Source organism: Mesoplodon mirus (genome assembly GCF_964341445.2).
Source record: "Mesoplodon mirus genome assembly, chromosome: 11".
Classification (NCBI taxonomy): Eukaryota; Metazoa; Chordata; class Mammalia; order Artiodactyla; family Ziphiidae; genus Mesoplodon; species Mesoplodon mirus.
In genome coordinates this window covers 34,286,521-34,301,105 of record NC_138987.1, presented here as the reverse complement: position 1 = coordinate 34,301,105, position 14,585 = coordinate 34,286,521, and the positions used below count along the sequence as shown (strand labels likewise).

General features: G+C 54.7%; 1 protein-coding gene across 1 annotated transcript in view; it reads left to right on the top strand.

Annotated features, from left to right (window-relative positions):
• MYH9 (myosin heavy chain 9) overlaps positions 1–14,585 on the top strand; it is a 93,138-nt gene that overhangs the window by 53,451 nt on the left and 25,102 nt on the right. Inside the window, exons 6-15 of the mRNA XM_082636140.1 lie at positions 2,267–2,359; positions 2,851–2,914; positions 3,476–3,574; positions 3,982–4,125; positions 4,875–4,970; positions 5,753–5,871; positions 7,479–7,631; positions 8,729–8,902; positions 9,604–9,777; positions 12,114–12,228. Of these exons, the coding sequence (XP_082492266.1) occupies positions 2,267–2,359; positions 2,851–2,914; positions 3,476–3,574; positions 3,982–4,125; positions 4,875–4,970; positions 5,753–5,871; positions 7,479–7,631; positions 8,729–8,902; positions 9,604–9,777; positions 12,114–12,228 (1,231 nt within the window). The remainder of the gene's footprint in view (positions 1–2,266; positions 2,360–2,850; positions 2,915–3,475; positions 3,575–3,981; positions 4,126–4,874; positions 4,971–5,752; positions 5,872–7,478; positions 7,632–8,728; positions 8,903–9,603; positions 9,778–12,113; positions 12,229–14,585) is intronic.

The following is a 14,585-nucleotide window of genomic DNA, read 5'->3' as shown; positions in this document are numbered from 1 at the left end:
CCTGAAGCTGTATAGGGATTTCCCACACACAGCTGGGCCACGAGACACTCTTGAACTTGGTTTGCGCCCTTGTGTTCTGGGCCTGTCGCAGCATACCCTGGGGGAGTGCGCTCCCCGCTGTGACCCAGGCGCTCATCCCAAAACCGCCCGTTGGGACACCCCAGACCTTACCTTGTGGGGGACCGGGCTTTGGCCAGACGGCAGGTTGGCAAAGCAGAGCTTGGTGAAGGGACTTTCCAGGTGGGCTTCCAGAGGCTGAACAGTGGCCTTTCATGCTCTTCCTCTTCCTCGCTCTGTTTTCTGGGTACTAGTTAGAGCCCGGGCAGAAACTCCACCCAGTGAAGCCCTTCAGAAACCGAGTGGGTAATTCCAAACCTCATGAGCATGCACTGCCTACCTTATAATTTCACAGTATGTGGATTTCATTGAAAAATGAAGGTCTCTTCTGTTCTCAATGAAGAGAAACCTGTAGGTTAGCCGCCACCGTTGTCAGCAGGGAGCTCGGCTTGGGAATCCGAGGTGGTCGCTCCTGGGTTGGCCTGGTGGTCCCACGTTCCACGGTAGCAGCCTGTGTCCCCAACAGTGGCCTTAGCTTTGCGTTCAGGCTGGCGGCAGGCTCTGGTAGGGGCCAAGCTCCCATCTGACTGCGGGAACGGGAGTGGCTCAGCCAGCTTGGCAGCCTGGCCTATGCTTTGAGAGGATGTTGTAGTGGGTGGGTGAGCAGAGCTCATCCAGATCTGGCTCCATGGGCTGCCTTGGCCGCCTTCCCAGGCCCGCCTGAGCCCGGGGGATGGAGGCCCAGTGTCCTATGACCGCTGGTGCCAAGCACTCCCGTAGAGCCTGCCTGTGGCTCCACTGACCCTCCTCCACTTAATCTGTGCGGTCCGAAAACAAGACTCCCCAGCCCTGAGAGGAGCCCTGACCGGGGCTGGCTGTGGGAAGAAGAGTGTCTGCTGGGGCCCCTTCTGGTCTCTGGTGGGCTCGGCCCGAACCCAGAGCGTCCTCGGTGCTCTGCCGACAGGTCTCGTCTGCGGCAGGTGTGCCTGGGAGCTGTAGTTCACAGCTCTCCCGGGAGCCCCTGCTACTACCCGTTCTCCTCTTCATCACAAATTACAGGCAGCCTTTATTTCTGGAAAGTCCTGGCTTGACTCCAGCCCTGCTGATAAATATAAAACCCCACCTGGCCCTTGCGTGATGTTCTCTCTCCCTAGAGGGTGCCCAGGTATTAAGGTGAACAAGAGCCGTATTTTCCTCAGGCAGTGTTAGTTATTACCCGGCCTGCTGGGAGGATGAAAGGCCTGCCCACCTGACAGGGTAGAGCCCCCAAGTGGGGCCGGGGGTGCAGGGGAGACAGGGCAGTGACTGACAGGTGTGAGGTAGAAGCCTTGAATTCCATGACCTGCTTTGCTGATTGATGGCTGGATGACCTTGGGCAAATCATTCCCCCTCCCTCAACCTCTGTTTTCTCTTCTCTGAAATGGGGCTACTCTGTCTTTCCTACCCTAAGTATCATGAGGATCCAGGGTTAAGAAGGCATAAATAAGGGGGCATTTTGTCAACCACCAGGTGTCATGAGACTCCAAGTAGGGTTTATTGGTGTTCTTGATAAGTAATTCAGAACCCAGAGTGGACCTTGTTGATCCCACGCTCAGACGCCTGACCTGCTGGGAGCAGGTTTCGGGGCGGGGGGAGTGGAGGACAAGGGACCAGCAGGGGGAATGCAGAGTTTATTAGGACACGGACAAGACAAGCTGGTGTCTTCTGTGGATCTGGTTCCCTCTCTCCTTGTCCTATGGGAAAAAAAATTTTTTTGTGGTCTGTCAGGTGGGGATTAGAGGCAAGGAAGACAGAGGGAGGCTGGCACACCCGGGAAGGAGACTGTCCAGGGGAAGGAATGGCGCCTTCCTGTCTCTTTCTGGCTCACGTGCTGCTTCACAACGCATCCTCCAAGGTTGATCCAGGCCACTGGGCCAGGTCCCCGGAGCTCGCTGGGTGGGCTGCCTGCTTTCCTTTTCGATCACTGGTGGGTTAGCCCAGGGAAGTAAGTTCAAGCCAAGCAGGGTTTCCAGATGCCTGGCGGGAAGGTCACTCTGGAGTGACACGGGGATTGCCAAGGCCGGTGTGGCCAGAGCCCATCCGGAAGCCCCCGTCCCTGCCACGTCGGACGTGTGGACACAGCTCTGCCACCTCCCCTCCGCCTGGCGGGGCAGGTCTGCCAGCCCACGCCGCTGCCTGGCCCTCACTGCCCTTCTGGGTTCCTTTCCAGGGCGAGCTGGAGCGACAGCTTCTGCAGGCCAACCCCATCCTGGAGGCCTTCGGGAATGCCAAGACCGTCAAGAACGACAACTCCTCTCGATTCGTGAGTGCCGGCGCTCAGGGGCGCCTTCCCACCGGCCGCTCGCACCCCAGACACGGAGAAGGGTCGGACTTGGTGCTTCCCGGCCTGTCGCGTGCAGTAGGCTGGGTCATGCACCTGTATAAGGAGCTTCCTCGGCTCAGGTGGCAAAGCCAGCGAGGCAGTGGGGAGTCCCTGCCGGTCCCCTGCTTGTCCTGCTGTAACCGGCAGCCAGTTAGAATGCAGGGCCAGACCAGGCAGGAGGAACACCTCCAGATAACTTCTTCCTTCCTCCCCTCTTCCGCTCTGTGGTGGAACTTGGGCACCGCTGGAGCTGGGCCTGGCTCAGGCTTAGCCGTGTGGCCCTTCTGAGTCCTGAGCACCCATGTAGTTGGGGTGCGGGCCCCCTAGCCAGGGACACAGGCTCAGTCTCTTGGCTTTCTGCCTCCAGGCTGTACCACTGGAGGTGGGACTGGAGGATGGGGCCTCTGATCTCTTCATCCGTCTTTCCTTAGGGCAAGTTCATTCGCATCAACTTTGATGTCAATGGCTACATTGTGGGAGCCAACATCGAGACTTGTATCCTTGTGGTTAATTGTAACAAGTGTTCTGGGTCTGTGGGGGAGAGATGTGACCTTGATTGAGAAGAAGCTGCTTCCTGATTCCAGCAGTTTCCCCTTTCCGGGCCTGTTATGACACCTTGTCTGTGCCACCCGGAAGAGGACCAGGATTAAGCTCATTGAGAACTCAGCTCAGAGCTCAGGTTTTTCTTTACGGGCGGGAAAAAGTTCAGCTTAGAATGGGATGGAACTATGGAAGATCATCCAGTGTGGGTCCCAGAGGGTGGAATTGGGTGGACGCTACTTTGTTTCTCCCTGGTGTTATAGCCTGTGCTGGTGAGAGTGTTCCGAGCTCTGTTCTCTCGTGAGAAGGGGGCCCTTTAAACAGATAAGGCTCCCAAGTGTGAGGGCTGCTGTTTGCACAGGTTACACCCGTGAAGGGTAGAGCCAAGGTGGTTGGCCTTTGTTTTGTTTTGCCACTTTCTGCTGGTGAAGTTCCGTGGCTTTGGACAGGGCTGGGGGCATTTGGAGGTCTGGCTGCCTCCTCTCCAGCGAGCAGGATTCCTTAATGTTTGCAAAGACCTCCTGGAGAAATCTCGTGCCATCCGCCAGGCCAAGGAAGAGCGAACCTTCCACATCTTCTACTACCTGCTCTCTGGGGCTGGGGAGCACCTCAAGAGTGAGTGGTGGGCCCACAGCCTGACACGGGGGCTCCCCTGCTGTCGGGCCACACACCGCAGTTAGGAAATGAAACCTCGGCCTTTGGGTGGGCCAGAGGAGCGTGACTTCCGTTCCTGGGCCGGCTGAGGGCTTGGCCTCTGTTTCCGACCACGCCACAGGAAGCCTGGCAGGTCCCTGTGCAGCTGTGGACCTCGGGGGCCCCAGTGCTCTCGGGGCGGGGGGCGGGCTATGTGCGTGCCCATCTCACACGCTGGGGAGAGTCGGCCTTTCCGGCCACTCCGCGGTTTCTGGGGTATTTCAGGGCGCTCCCCGGTCTCCCACACCTTTGAGGTCACGGTGTTGACTGGAGCCTCTGGTTCCAGCACCTCCTGACCTTCACGAAACCTTGCCCTCTGCCCCCCACAGCTGATCTCCTGCTGGAGCCATACAACAAATACCGCTTCCTGTCCAACGGGCACGTCACCATCCCCGGGCAGCAGGACAAGGACATGTTCCACGAGACCATGGAGGCCATGCGGATCATGGGCATCCCAGAGGAGGAGCAGATGGGTGAGGGCTGGTCCTCCTGGGGGAGCCTGGGGAGCACTTCCTGCTGGCGCTGGCCCTTAGGGAGTCTGTAACGGCCGGGAGGAAGGCCTTGAGTGTGTGGTAGGCGGTCCCTCAGATTTGAGGCTCAGGATTATTTCTTCCCGGTCGTATTGCCTGGGGACACGGGGGAACAAAGGACAGGCTACTAACTGCCCAGGGTCTGGGTCCACCCCTCGTGTTCTTGCCATTTGCTAAAAGTGGATTAGTCCTGCCTTGTCCAGGGCGAGTGTGGAAGGGGCTTGGCTGGGGTCTCTGTGCTGGTGAAGCTCAGAGTGAATACAGTGTGCAGCTTGCCTGTATCTTCTCGTTTCTCTAGAGGGAGGGTGCGGAGGGGCTGAAGGCTTTATTTTAGGAAGATTGGGGGATGGAGAGACTGCACCCCATCCTCTAGCGTTGGGGTCAGTCACCTTTGCTCCACAGATAGAATGTGAATGGACGGGCGTGGCTGTGTTCCAATAAAACTTTATAAAAATAGACCACGTGCCCCTGGGTAGAGGCACATCCTTGGTCCGGACTGGGAGATGTCGGGAATGTCAACAGAGCTTGTATCTAAGCTGAGGTCGGCCAGAGGCCCTGGAGACACGCTTTAGGCCGAGGCCTGGTGCCCCCCACATGGCTCGTCTTGCCTGAGGGCCTCAGGGGGGAGACACCCCACTCGGGCTTATTCCACCCCCCGCCTGGTTCTGACCTGCCTTTGATTGCACGTGAAGGCTTGCTGCGGGTCATCTCGGGGGTCCTCCAGCTCGGCAACATCGTCTTCAAGAAGGAGCGTAACACCGACCAGGCATCCATGCCCGACAACACAGGTGACCCTGTGGGCCCCTCACCTGAAGTAGAGGGGCAGGTGCCTGGGCTCGCGCTGACTTAGGAGAAAGAGTCTTGGAGAAACTCCAGACACTCCTGTCTTTTTTGTTGCGTGTGTGTTCGTGGCTGCCCGTCACTCTGTATTTTTTGTGAAACACACATGAACGCAACCCTGCTGCTTCTTCACAGAGTAAGCATCAGAATGAGTTAGAAAACCCACAATCTATGGCCCAGCATTTCCCCTCATTTGTTCTGAGACCAGACCGGTTGTCTCTGTAAAACAGTCATTTCTCCTGTCACTTGCCTTGCATGTGAACTCGTGAGGACATGAAACAGTGTTGTCACCCCGGCTCCTTGGTCACTGCTAGTCCCTTGGGTCGTTGCAGGTGACTCGTTTACGTTAGCCTTAACACGTGCTTCTTAGGGGCTCTTAAAAACATTTAACCCATGCGCGTGTGGATTGTCCTGTTCCGTCCCCTGTGTCTGGGGCAGCGCTGCCTCGAGTCAGTCCTGTTTGTGGGTAGGACCCTCTTTCACACTCAGGATGTGGCCAGGGGTGTGCGGAGGTACGGATGCCAGGTCCCCGGTTAGGACCCGCGCTGCCGGCCTGAGGGGAGAGCTGGCTGCTCCGTGTGCCATGGGGGAAGGGCCGGGGTCCGGGCTGGCTGTCCGGTAACGATGGCCCAGTAACCACAACTTTCCCAGGTTGAGCAGAGGGACCTGTGCCCTTGGGTTGAATTCAAGCCTTTTACCCCTTCCCTCCTTACTCTTTGAAAAACATCAGCTGCCCAAAAAGTGTCCCACCTGTTGGGTATCAACGTGACCGACTTCACCAGAGGAATCCTCACCCCTCGCATCAAGGTGGGACGGGACTACGTCCAGAAGGCTCAGACGAAGGAGCAGGTGAGCCCTCTGGCCGGGGTCAGGCCGCCGCAGTGGCCACGTTGAGGCCTGCGCTGCAGCATCCTCAGGGTTCGGTGCTGTCACCTGGGTCCCTCACTGGGTCCTCACAGCACCGCGGAGAGCAGGTGGTGTTACCCCCACTGAGAGCACAAGGAAGCTGGGCCCAGCGTCCAGGAACATGGCCAAGGCCCCCGCCTAGGGAGGGCCACCCTCGGTGGAAACTCTGGGCTGCCGTGTGCCTTTTCCCTGGAGGCAATGTTGAGCTGACTGGTGGGCGAGGAGGCAGGATCCTGTTCCAGGGTAAAGCGAAGCAAGCCCGGAGTGTTTCTGTAGCACAACTCTCCTGGTGCCAGGGCAGCGGCACCTGCCATTCTTGGAGCCCAGGCCTCAGGGCTGTCTGTCCCCCACGGGCTGTCCTGCCGCACGTGGCGAGAGCCGGGCAGGGGTCTGTGCCACTCGCACGTGCCCGCCGCCCAGGACCTGAGTCCCTGCCCGCAGGGCCCCTGTGGGTGGTTTCTAGTTTCTCTCATGGCCCTGGCGCTGGGTGGTTTTGGGCTGCTGCTTCTCCCGTCTCTCAAAATTACTTTGAATTCACGTTGATTAGTTCTTTTTCCAAAGGGGGGCCATCCACCGGGCCTCCCACTGGTGGCTGACAGCTGATTCTGGGCAAAACCCTCCCTCCAAAGCTGTTTTCAGAAGACAGCGGGCATGATTATAACCAACTGTTCATTTCCCTGATAATTAAAGAAGCTTAATTTTTTCATTATGAAAATACTACATGAACACTTAAGATTCAGAATAATCAAAAAAGTCTAGGGCTTCCCTGGTGCGCAGTGGTTGGGAGTCCGCCTGCTGATGCAGGGGACACGGGTTCGTGCTGCGGTCCGGGAGAATCCCACATGCCGTGGAGTGGCTGGGCCTGTGAGCCATGGCCGCTGAGCCTGTGCGTCCGGAGCCTGTGCTCCACAACGGGAGAAGCCACTGCGGTGAGGGGCTCACGTACCGCAAAAAAAAAAAAAAAGTCTAGAAAAGGAAAAAAATTGCCCCAGTCCTACCCAGTGACGCTTATTGGGCAGCTTTTTCCTTCCTGCAAGGCCTTTTCCTTCTTTCTTTTTTAAACGTAGTTGTCACCTTGGCTTTTCGTTACGGAACTTCTTGAACATTTGCACAATAAAGTGGAGAATAGCGCAGGGAGCCCATGTGCCCATCACACAGGCGTCTTCAGGAGTCACTGACTCATGGCCAAGCTTGGTTCCTGGTTCATCTGGTCACCCTGCACCCCTAATTGTGTAACTTGAAGCAAATCTCAGACATCTTGTCATTTCTTCTGTAGCTACTTCAGTTCGTCTCCATTTATTTTAAAAAGGTCTTTGCAGATGTCTAAGTTCACTCTGCCTGTATTGTTGGATATTTAGGTTATTGCAGCTTCCTTCATTATAGATAACACCACAGTGAACGTATTTGTGCATGAAGCTTTTTTTCCATCCTTAGGGCTGTTTCTCTTTGGGGGGAGTGGCCCACAGGTGACATTATTGGGGCAAAGGGAATGAGGACTTAAAGGCTTCCTGTATCTGACTCCCTGCCCCCCCGGGTGTCCCCCCGACCAGGCTGACTTTGCCATTGAGGCCTTGGCCAAGGCCACCTATGAGCGCATGTTCCGCTGGCTGGTCCTGCGCATCAACAAGGCTCTGGACAAGACCAAGAGGCAGGGCGCCTCGTTCATCGGGATCCTGGATATCGCCGGCTTCGAAATCTTCGATGTGAGCTTCTCCCTTTTGCCCCCTCCCGCCTCCTGAGCCTCTGGGCTGCCTTCTCCTGGGGCTGGGATCCTTTCTCCCATAGCCCCACAGCAATGCGAGCTGGCCACCTCCTTGCTTGTGTGGAGACACAAGACACCGGTTGGGTGTATTTTAAGCTTAAACAAGATGCCCTGTGGGGTGAATTGGGAGATTGGGATTGACATATATACACTAATATGAATAAAGTGGATAACTAATAAGAACCTGCTGCATAAAAAAATAAATAAAATAAAATTCAAAACTTAAAAAAAAAAAAAAGATGCCCTTTGCCAACCAGAAATGCTGGCAAGAATGATACCTTCTGGATGGGGTTCTGGGAGGCCTCATGGACAAGGGCTTTCTGTTGATTTATTGTTTATGTATTCTCAAATATTATTAGCGTTGTGACAAGATATTGTCCCTGCCCATAAAGACTTCAGGCAGGAAAAACTGATAAAGTAGATCAGCAGAGGTTCTTAACCTGGGGTCCATGGCAGATTTCAGAGGAACCACGAATGTGGGTGGAGAAAAAAAATCACCTCTTTATTTTTACTAACTTTTCATTGAAATGATGCAGTTTTTTGAATTGTGGCATGAGCAGAGTGTGCAGACCTCAGTTGCATTAACAGTGGTTGGATCTGTCACCACTAGATATCAGACATTTTCACGTCACAACAGTCACTGAAGAGATATAACATCATTAACGTTCATCTCTCCTTCAAAATTCTGGAAGTTATTAAGCCCATGGCTTGTGCTTTTTAATGAAGGAGCACCGTGTATTCCTATGTCACAATATTTTGATAATTACATTTCAACATAACTTCTTTCTTTTAGAATCTATTTTATGCGTTTAAAAACTTTATCCTGATATAAGGGACTTCACCAGGCTGCTGGCGAAGTCCATGGGCCCCAGCAGTGCAGCCCCTGCTGCTGGGTGTGAGGAAGGGAGGCCCACAGGGGGCGGCATGGAGGGGCCCCAGGAGGTTCTTCCCCAACACCCATCCCCTTCCTTGCCAAGGGACTTGCAGGCCGTGTAGCGGGAGGGTGGGCATCTCTGTGACCCTGTCTCCCTCTTGCAGCTGAACTCCTTCGAGCAGCTATGCATCAACTACACCAATGAGAAGCTGCAGCAGCTCTTCAACCACACCATGTTCATCCTGGAGCAGGAGGAATACCAGCGCGAGGGCATCGAGTGGAACTTCATCGACTTCGGCCTCGACCTGCAGCCCTGCATCGACCTCATCGAGAAGCCAGTAAGAGCCACACCTGCGGGGGGGCTTCACCCCCACCCTCTTCGCTCTGCCCTTCTGGGGCTGGAACTACCCAGAATTCTGACATGAAACGATTTGCTTTTGCAATGAGTTTTTTTTTTAATCAGTTGCATTTTCTAACAAACAAGAACCCATGTGGCTCCCAGGCCTGTCAGCCAGTCCCCACGATGTCTGAGTCTGCTCTCGTTTTATAAGCTCAGTGTACAGAAGGCTCTTGGGGCTCTGGGGTGCTTCCTCTTCCTCGGGAGGCTTGTCCTAAGTGTCACCTGTCACCATGTAGCTGTGCGAACATGGAGGGCAGGGGAGGGGATGCGGAGGGAGTCGGGCCGGGGCATGTGCTGGGGGCAGCCTCTGGACGTGGGCCGGGGGTCTGCTTGGCCCATCAAGCCCGCCAAGGGATTTCCAGTGCACTCATTGGAGAACCCTTCTGATGCATCATTTTATTAAGGTGTGTCAGCTGTAGCCTAGACCCCAGAAGTTTCTTTTGAGTTAGAGCTCTTAAATTGAGTGCTTTCGGTAGTGCCTCTTCTTCTCCTTCTTCTTCTTCTGTTTTTTTTTTTTTCCTCCCTGCGGGGAAGCACTACCTACCTTCTGGAGAGATTCTGGGCTTTGGCTTCTTACGAGGGCAGGAATGGGTGGGTTTCCAGGTCGAGCTCACCTGTGCGATGCTGTGCTCCCTCCAGGCAGGCCCCCCAGGCATCCTGGCCCTGCTGGACGAGGAGTGCTGGTTCCCCAAAGCCACGGACAAGAGTTTCGTGGAGAAGGTGGTGCAGGAGCAGGGCACCCACCCCAAGTTCCAGAAGCCCAAGCAGCTGAAGGACAAAGCTGATTTCTGCATCATCCACTACGCTGGCAAGGTGAGGAGCGCACACACAGGAAGGTGTCGGCCGGACCTTCGTAGGAGACTTAGAGGCGATTCTAAGACCGGGAGCCCCGAGGTGTGGGGCGGGGCGCAGTACTCTTGTCCCGTGACTCGTCCGATAATGTGCCTGGTGCCTTCAGCGTTCAGGGGACTCCCCCACCTCGCCAAGCACCATCACATGTTCCATTTTGTTAGAAGCTTGCGGCAATCCTGTAAGGTGCTCAGGCTGGTGTCCTGTTGTGTATTATTATTAAGTGCATTTTCCAGGTGCGGAAATGAGATTTGTGCTAAAGGCGTAGGCCGTGGAGTCTGTATTAGAGCTCTGCCCCTGTGTGACTTTGGGCTGGTTACCTCACTTCTCTGAGCCTTGGTTGATTCACATGGAAAGTGGGGATGACCACCACTGAACTGGGTAACATGGATTAAAGGAGCCTGTGAGCCCAGAGTGGGCAGTCAGTGCTCTGGGGCAGGGCCTCTCAGCCTCCACACTGCCCACTCAGGGGCCGGGTCAGCCTTTGTGGTCGGGGCCCGTGCTGTGTGTTGTAGGATGTTTAGCAGCATCCCTAGCTTCTCCCCACCAGAGGTCAGCAGCGCCCTCCCTACTTGCCAAACCAGAAATGTCTCCAGACATCCCAGAACATCTGCCACATGTAGGTGGCACAGTCCCCTGGGTGAGGGCCACACCCGTAGATGATGGCTTTGTTATTGCCAAGGCCACCGGCCAGTAAGTGGCAGAGCTGCCTTCACACCAGCTGGCACACATCCTTCAGCTGGCTTGTTCCTGTGGCTTGAACCTAACTGAACAGGGATGTCCTGAGTCTGCAGAGGTCCGTGCTTAGACTAAAGCTGGGTTTTCTCAGCAAATTGTGTTGCTTGCATGGAGTATCTAACTATTGGTTACACTCGGGTGTGTGATGAGATTTATTTATTTATTTTGGGGGGCTGTGCCGTGCGGCTTGCAAGATCTTAATTCTCCAACCAGGGATCCAACCCGGGCCCACAGCAGTGAAAGTGCCGAGTCCTAACCACTGAACCGCCAGGGAAGTTTTTAAACTCCCTGTTTAAAAAACTTCTGTTTTCTCGTTACCTAAGGTAATGGCGCCTAAAGCCCGTTTCCACTTCCACCCCTGTTAGAAATGCAGGAGGGCTTTTGTTGCACTGTTGTCTGTGATGCAAAAATTGGGTACACCCAGAAGCCCACGAGGGGCCTGAATGGTGAAACTGGCCGTGTGCATCCTCGCCTGGGCTGCACTACAGCAGCTAAAAGGACAAGGACGCTGCCTGTGCCCAGGGAGACAGACGGCCAAGACACTCAGCTCCAAGGTTTGTCGTCTCCCAGGAGGTAACTCTGCCCCTAGGGAGAAAGAAGCCACCATCCTGTACCTTGTCATCAATAACAGTGTGTGTGTGGAAACCTGTCGAAAGGGGCCAGGAGGGGACCACAGGCTGAGAGCGGCGGTTACTGCTGTGTGGTTTAGGGCAGGGGTTGCAGCGGCTTCCCGCTCTGTTTGTATTGTTAGAATATATAATGTTGTACTACTCTTGTTATTAAGGACATATTTCAAAAAAGATAAGAATATAGGGCTTCCCTGGTGGCACAGTGGTTAAGAATCCGCCTGCCAATGCAGGGGACACGGGTTCGAGCCCTGGTCTGGGAAGATCCCACATGCCGCGGAGCAGCTAAGCCCGTGTGCCACAACTACTGAGCCTGCGCTCTAGAGCCCGGGAGCCACAATTACTGAGCCCATGTGCTGCAACTACTGAAGCCCACGTACCTAGAGCCCATGCTTCGCAACAAGAGAAGCCACCGCAATGAGAAGCTGGCGTGCTGCAACTAGAGAAAGCCCGCGCGCAGCAACGAAGACGCAACTCGGCCAAAAATAAAATAAATAAATTTTAAAAAAAAGAGAGAAGAATAATGCATATCCAGGAAAACCTGGGTGTCCTGAAATGACAAAGAAAAAGTAAAAATTACTTGCCTGTTACTAAAAAGAAATATTACCACATTTTGGTTAACGTCCTTTCAGGATTTTTTCTTTATTGTTCATGTTACCTTAAAAAAATTAAAAACAGAATATTCCGTGGTGTAACTATAACCGTTTGCTTGGGGTTCGCATGGCTTAAATTTTTTGCCTTCTGCATGACTCCGCAGAGAACATCTCACGGACGCCTCCGCCCTGGCCACTCATCATTTCCTTCTTGGGGATGCAAATGCCGGGCCGAGGGTTCACGGTTTTTAATGTTTCCGCCTGTGGGGTCGGCTGGTCATCGGAGAGGCTGTGCGCGCCGATGTCCCCCAAGCAGCCCGTGACCTGGGGTCCCGTCTTGCAGGTGGATTACAAAGCTGACGAGTGGCTGATGAAGAATATGGACCCGCTGAACGACAACATCGCCACGCTGCTGCACCAGTCCTCCGACAAGTTCGTCTCGGAGCTGTGGAAGGATGGTACGCCCTTGGCCCTCACCCCGCCTCCCGGTGCCCCCGGTTGGGCCTCTTCCCTCCACGGCAGCGGGCCAAGCCCAGGACATGGACTGGTGTGGGTTTGTGGCCGCTTAGCACCCGGGAGCCTGGGCTCCTCCAACCCTTACGGTCACCCTGTCCTTGAGCCCCGAGCATCCTTGAACATGCTACGCAGCCACTTGCTCTTGGGCAGAGGCTTCCCTAGGCTCCGCGGCCACAGACAAGCCCTTTCTAGCGCGGGGGGGGTCACGTGATGGCCCCGCGCCCGGTGCCCAGGTTCCCGTCCCACTCCTTACTGCCTCCCTGCTTCTCCCCGGCAGCTGGTAGCTCTGGAAGTCGTTCTTTTCCTTGTCTCCGCTGGTCTCTCCTCCCTTCTGCCTGGGTTTTGCTTTAACCTCTCTGTTGCAGAGATTCAGAGCACCCTAAGAGCCTATTTCTACCAGCGTTTTCCTGCCCTCCTCCTCCTAGAACCAGGTGACTGGCTGCCCGGTGCGGCGTCCGTCCGTGTGGTGCATCCAGGGCTGCGTGACGAGCGCTTCTGCTGAGCTTTCTCTGCCATGGCTGCTCCTGCCTGACTGTGCCCCTTCCCTGGTCTCGGCCCTGGGCTTGTGGGGAGGCCCCTTCCCCCTCCCCATCACCTCCAGGCCTCCGGTGGAAAACCAGGCACATCAGGGCCGAGTTTTGATATTGACACTTCTTGTCAGATCTTAAAAGGAAAAAAAAATCATTTTACAATCTATATCCCCTTCAGAACTCCCGCTCGTGAAGGCGGCGGCCCATTGATTGGATGGCTGCCATGTCTCAGCACGAGGCGCTGTGGGCACTGCTGTTATGTGTTCGCGTGTCTGTGCGTGCGTGCACCTGTGTGTGTACGCAGCAGTCACCTGCTCTTCCTGGGCCAGGCCTTCCGGGGGCAGGGCACACTCACATGAAACGGCGAGTTGTTACGGGGTTTATTTGACCTCACACTGGGCAACCTGAGTGGCCTTCACAAGCCACCCACTCCCAGGACACCTTTGGTGGCCAGGGGGGCCCTGCAGTGGCTGCATGAGGTCCAGATGCTTCCTGTTTTAATTGAGGGGGTTCATCGGGTCCATCCTCACTCCCGGCTTCCCTCTTGAGCAACAGTCCTTTGTGTTGCCTTCAAAAAAATAAGAGATCTGGCCACAGAGGAATAGGAAACCGAGTTTGTCACGGAATTCTTAGCTTTTGCAGCCAGCAAGGGAAGCTTTCAAATTTAACATTGGCTCTTGCTTAAGACTGGCCTCAAATCACCGGCCACTTAGGTTGGGTTTGTTCGTTGTTTTGTTTTTGCCTGGGAGGAAGCAGTTCATTTCATTGTTCTGGGCGGGAGCCACGGTGATGAGGGCTTCTTCCTTGGAGGATGGGCTTAGATGATAAAGACCACTGAGCTTGGAGACCAAGGCAGACAAGAGGGAGAAGGGATAGTCACTGGCAGAAGTGGTTGTCTGGAACTCTCTGCTCCGACACCATTCCTGCTGCACTAGGTCCCTGATGTAGAGAGCCCTGCGTGGGGCCGTTGCAGACAGAGAGGGATGCATCCAGAGTCCTGCAGGCGATGGCAGAGTAGCTTTAGAGCTCCTGCCTTCTGACTCCTAGCCCAGTGCTCTCGGGTAAAGGTCAACGTGAATTCAGGATGCTGAGTTTTTCATTTCGTCTGGGATCCGAGGACTACAGGATTCCTGTAAGTCAGGTTGAATACCTCCTCAGAGCCAGGCAAGTGGACGAGCTTGGCTCGCCACTCCAAAATGCATTATTAGGTCTGGTTTTTTTTGTTTGTTTGTTTGTTTTTCCAGTTATTCTCATAGCAAAGGGTTGTTATTTACCAGCCATCATGACACTCACCAAAAGGCTACACAGCTCCTATCAACTTATCTGAATCGCAGCTACTGTGAAAGGGGATTCTGGTTTTTTTTTTTGGAGTATAATTGCTTTACAATGTTATGTTAGTTTCTGCTGTACAATGAAGTGAATTAGCTGTATGTACACCTATATGTCCTCCCTCCCACCCCCATCCCCCCCCAACACACACACATCCCCCCCATCTAGATCATCACCGAGCACTGAGCTGAGCTTCCTGTGCTTTATAGCAGGTTCCCACTAGCTATCTGTTTTACACATGGCAGTGTATAAACGTCAATCCTAATCTCTCAGTATCATCTCTGTCGTGTCTCTGGGTTAGGAGCTTTCCAGCGTGGCTGAGATAAGTGCTGTGGACGTGGAGTTAGCCTTCCCGGGCGTGCTGCTCCCCTCAGTGCTCTGCGCTCTTTCCAAACCCTTTCCTGCTTTCTGCTCCTTGCTCACAAGGCCACCTTCGCTCA